The sequence below is a fragment of the Giraffa tippelskirchi genome, chromosome 10 (assembly GCF_054371585.1).
Source record: "Giraffa tippelskirchi isolate mGirTip1 chromosome 10, T2T-mGirTip1v1.2.pri, whole genome shotgun sequence".
Classification (NCBI taxonomy): domain Eukaryota; kingdom Metazoa; phylum Chordata; class Mammalia; order Artiodactyla; family Giraffidae; genus Giraffa; species Giraffa tippelskirchi.
The window spans coordinates 103,601,716-103,607,006 of record NC_137284.1 but is presented as its reverse complement, the minus strand read 5'-3'; the positions used below and the strand labels follow the sequence as shown (position 1 = coordinate 103,607,006).

General features: G+C 40.4%; 1 protein-coding gene across 2 annotated transcripts; it reads left to right on the top strand.

Moving 5' to 3' along the window:
- Positions 1 to 3,088: 3,088 nt before the first annotated feature.
- On the top strand, positions 3,089 to 4,127 carry LOC145523385 (protein LZIC-like). 2 transcript variants are annotated; one of them, XM_081533563.1, is made up of 2 exons: positions 3,089 to 3,196; positions 3,251 to 4,127. In XM_081533563.1, exons 1-2 carry the CDS (start codon positions 3,142 to 3,144, stop codon positions 3,826 to 3,828), a joined length of 633 nt encoding a protein of 210 aa, XP_081389689.1. In that variant the 5' UTR covers positions 3,089 to 3,141; the 3' UTR covers positions 3,829 to 4,127. The 2 variants fall into 2 exon arrangements, with proteins under 2 accessions (XP_081389689.1, XP_081389690.1); XM_081533564.1 differs by having other exon boundaries at positions 3,090 to 3,588; positions 3,764 to 3,884.
- Positions 4,128 to 5,291: the final 1,164 nt, after the last annotated feature.

Sequence of the window (5,291 nt, the reverse complement as noted above, 5' to 3'; positions counted from 1 at the left end):
AATGCATTGAATTATTGTAATGAAGCAATGGACAACCTCTGCCATATATCTCAGAGGATAAAACAGAAATCCCAAGATATTGTTGTTCAGTTGCTAAGTAGTGTTAGACTCTTTATGACCTATGAACTGCAGCACTCCAGGATTCCCTGTCCTTCACTGTCTCCCACATTTGCTCAAACTCATGTCTATTGAGTCGGTGATGCCACCCAACCAACTCATCCTCCGTCACCCCCTTCTCCTCTTCCTTCAATCTTTCCCAGCATCAGGGTCTTTTCCAATGAGGTGGCTCTCATATCAAGTAGTGAAAGTATTAGAGCTTCAGCATCAGTCCTCCAATAAATATTCAGGGTTTATTTCCTTTAGAATTGACTGGTTTGATCTCCTTGCTGTTCAAGGGACTCAAGAGTCTTCTCCAGCACCACAACTTGAAACCATCAGTTCTTCAGTGCTCAGCCTTCTTTATGGTCCAACTCCTACATCTGTACATGACTACTGGAAAAACCATAGCTTTGACTAAATGGGTCTTTGTTGGCAAAGTGATATCTTTGCTTTTAAATATTCTGTCTAAATTTGTCATAGCTTTTCTTCCAATTAGCAAGCATCTTTTAATTTTGTGGCTGCAGTCACCATCCACAGTGATTTTGGAGCCCAAGAAAAAATCTGCCTCTGTTTCCACTTTTCCCCCATCAGTTTGCCATGAAGTTTGGAGCCCAAGATATTAGTGGAAACTACAGATAAAAGTCATATGTTTCTATCTTTAGTGTGCCTAACAGTGTTCCCCAGGAAGATGTGTCCAAGTCCTAACACCAAATACCTCTCAACATGATCTTATTTGCAAATAGGATCTTCACATTAAACACTGCAACATGAGATCATCCTGGACTTAGGGCAGACCCTCAATATCCTTATAAGAAGGGGAGAGGACATAGACATACAGGGAAGAAGTTTTTGTGAAGATGGTGCGGGGGTGGGGGGCGGGGCATGCAGTCCCAAGCCAAGGAACCATTCTAGACACCAGAGGCTGAGGGGCAAAGTGGGATTTACCTCTGGATCCTTTGGAGGTAGCATGGCCCTATCGACACCTTGATTTTGGAATTCAGCTCTAAAAACTGTGAGAGATTCCATTTCAGTTGTTTTAAGCCACTAAGTTGTGGACATTGGTTAGAATAGTCCAAGGAAACTAATAGACACTTTGATACTAGGAAGCAGGCTGCTTTTGTAACAAATATATAAAAATATGCAAGTTGATTTGGAATTGGACAGATGGTCCACTCAGTTGGACCATCTGAGTGGTGACTCAGTTGGTAAAGAACCTGCTTCCAATGCAGGAGACTGAGGTTCAATCCCTGAGTCAGGAAGATCCCCTGGAGAAGGGAATGGATACCCACTCCAGTATTCTTGCCTGGAGAATTCTATGGATAGAGGAGCCTGGCAGGTGCAGTTCATGGGGTCCCAAAGAGTTGGACACAACTGAGTGACTACACTTTCACAGGCTGGAAGAACTTTGATGTGTATGATAGAAAAAGTCTGCACTAAAGATCTAATTAATGAAAATAAATACATTAAAGGCTATTTTCGTGAAGGCTCAGAAGGAAATAAAAAGTACAGTAAAGAGTCTTTTATCTGAAAGGATACTATATTGTCATAAACAGAATGGTGATAGAAATGTGAATGTTGAAATTATGTCTGGTAATGACTCAGTAGAAAATGAGGAACATGTTATTAGAAGAAAGGTGATTCTGATTATAAAGTGGCAGAGAACATGATTGAATTGCATTCTGCTTTTGGATGGAAAAGAGATGAACTTGGATATTTAGCTGGGGAGATTGCCAAACAAAGTGTTGAAGATGTGGCCTGATTTTCCCTTGTTTATAGTAAAAGGCAAAGGGAAAGAGAAGAATTGAGGAAGGAACTACTAAACAAAAAGGAAGCAGCACTTGATGATTTGGGATGTTCTCAGGGTACCCAGGTTGCTGCTGCTGCTGCTAAGTCGCTTCAGTCGTGTCTGACTCTGCATGACCCCATAGACGGCAGCCCAACAGGCTCCCCCATTCCTGGAATTCTCCAGGCAAGAACACTGGAGTGGGTTTCCATTTCCTTCTCCAATGCATGAAAGTGAAAAGTGAAAGTGAAGTCACTAAGTCGTCTTCGACTCCTAGCGACCCCATGGACTGCAGCCCACCAGGCTCCTCCATCCATGGGGTTTTCCAGGCAAGAGTACTGGAGTGGGGTGCCATTGCCTTCTCCGACCCAGGTTGCAAAGGATGCTAAAATGAGGAAATTCATTGTTGGGAAAGCAGGCTCTGAAGTGAAGCCCAAGAACATGGCTGGGAAACCTTTGGCTGAAGAGACTAGGTATGTGGCTCATGGGTCTGCTCAGCCACTTCAGCAGACACAAGTAATAGAGATGGGGTTATTCAGGAAAGATCTGTGGAGCCCCTCACGTCTAATGATACACAGTAGGTCTGTGAGGTTTTTAAGAATGTTGAAACGCTACCAGCTTGGATTGAAGGGGACAGAGACAGGGATAGAGAGAAGAAGGCTCTGTGAGGATGCAGGCAGAGACTGCAGTTAGGCACCACAAACCAAGAAGTGCCAGGGGCCATGTGAAGTTGGAAGAAGCCAGGAAAGATTCTCCCTTAGATCCTTGAGTGGGAGTGTGGTCCAGCTGACACCTTGATTTCAGACTTCTGGCCTCCAGAACTGTGAGAGAATAAATTTATGTTGTTTCAGGGCACCAGGTTTGTGGTAATTTGTTATGGCAGCTCTAGGAAAGTAATTCGTTATCTATTACTCTTTTTTTTCTGATTCTGCCCATGCAAATGAAGGAATCATTCACCAAAGTTCTGGCTCTGAGTTCCTCTAACCCAGTCCCAGTCATATTTATTCTACCTTTGGATATTCCAGAGGAATAAACTCCCCAACCTTTTCCTGTTAACTGTTTCTGGGAACAACATACAAAGCTTTATACATTGTACAAAGCCTCATTAGCATCTAAATCTTATCATCTTGGCAGCAATGAATTGGAGGTCATTTTAAGTGTTTTGAAAGTCTTTAGCTCCTGCACGCGTCCGCCCGGGCTGGGCCCCTCAGACGACTCCACCCCAAGGTGGTTTGAACTTTGAGCCTGTTTTAGTCCTGATGATAAGTTTCGCTTTCCTCAAGTTGAAGACACTTGGAACTTCAAGAATTGGAGGTTTATGCCTTTTGAGACCGGGCACTGAGCAGAGTTAAGAGTACTAAGAGACAGAGATTAAAATGGCTTCCAGAGGAAAGACCGAGACAAGCAAATTAAAGCAGAATTTAGAAGAACAGTTGGATAGACTAATGCAACAATTACAAGACCTGGAGGAATGCAGAGAGGAACTTGATACAGATGAATATGAAGAAACCAAAAAGGAAACTCTGGAGCAACTAAGTGAATTTAATGATTCACTGAAGAAAATTATGTCTGGAAATATGACGTTGGTTGATGAACTAAGTGGAATGCAACTGGCTATCCAGGCAGCTATCAGCCAGGCCTTTAAAACCCCAGAGGTCATCAGATTATTTGCAAAGAAACAACCAGGTCAGCTTCGGACAAGTTTAGCAGAGATAGATAGAGATCTCATGGTAGGAAAGCTGGAAAGAGACCTGTATACTCAACAGAAAGTGGAGATACTTACAGCTCTCAGGAAACTTGGAGAGAAGCTGACTGCAGATGATGAGAACTTGTCAGCAAACGCAGGTGCTATTCTCAGCCAGTTTGAGAAAGTCTCTACAGACCTTGGCTCTGGAGACAAAGTTCTTGCTCTGGCAAGTTTTGAGGTTGAAGAAACGAAAAAATGATATGATGTGAAAGCTTGGGACACTGATCACATTCTTATTGTAAACGGTATTTTTCTTCTGGGGAGTTTGAGCTATGGCAGAGAAGTCAAGAGATTCATGAAATGTATTCGTAACCTAAGAAAAGGTGACAGAAGAATGTACTCATGGCTTTTGTTTATGCCCTTCGTCATTGTGCTTTGTGTAGGGATACACGCTTCAATGATTTTGGCCTTTTGGGATGGAAGGCCTCATGGACCTTGTTCATTATGGTTTGTCTGTTTAAGAGAAAACAGTGTCTAGGCCTGTTTTTATTAAACCTCCCTGTTCTCAAAAAAAAAAAAAAAAGAAAGTCTTTAAAAAAAAATGTACAGTCATGATGAAGAATAAAAAACTACAGCTTCTTGTATACACACTATTGATAGGATAGAGAGAAATGAGCAGAAAAAAGGGCTGAGAATATTAGAGAAAAGTAGTGAAACTTTCTAGTAAATTTTGTGGATGTTATATGCATACTCTTTTTACAATATTATATATTTATGCATGTATAATTAATCCTTTTAGCTATTAAGGTTTATGGAACAACAAAGTACTTAATGATAGTTCATTTTCTGGATTCTATCATGTGTCTTATTCACATGATAATTGTAGCAACAATAATGATTCCCACTCATATTTAACTTCACAGTTTGCAGAAGGCTTGTTAATAAACTATGTAGCTAGATGTCTACAAAAATGAATTCTTACAGCAATTCTGTGGTACACAGGGGAATTGTTCTTATCTTACCTTACAAATAAGGAAACTGAGGCTGGGCTTTGCAAGTTCATAGAATAAGGATCAGAACATTGACCAGAACCCAAGCCCCCTGATTCTAGCCAATGATCTTTTGGTTTCTGCTGACTTCTGAAAAGGTGACTGTAGTAAAGTTATAAGTTTATATATTCTACCTATTCTTATTTTATGACTGGGAATTTTACACCTAAAAAAGAAAAAAGTATGCAAATTTCTTTGTTTAATGGCTTGCTTTTCTGAACATATGCTTTGACACTTTTCATCTTGATAATGAAATGAAACAAGGGATGGAGAATAAGGTGCATTTAAATTTATTTGTTTCTTTGTCAAACTATGGCATTCTACCACTAATGTGTGTGGTTTAAGGAGAAAATGCTTATGCTGTGTTGGACATAGGATGGTGACTTTTTTTTTTTTTAACAATCTGAGTATTGTATTTGTTAATGTTATCTAGGACCTATGCGTGGAATGAGGTTGACCCAAAAGGGCAATCCATTATCACTAGAAGGTCAAGGAAACTTCTAGGAAATAATTTTAAAATATTTATACACTGAGTTCCCCTAAATCTTTAAGGAAGGAAAATGATTCAATGCAATGAAAGACCAATGTGTTTTATGCTAGTAATTTGGCAGATGTACAAAGGTAACCATGAATAAGGACACATTTTGAGGGAACATTCAAAAAAGTCCTTTAA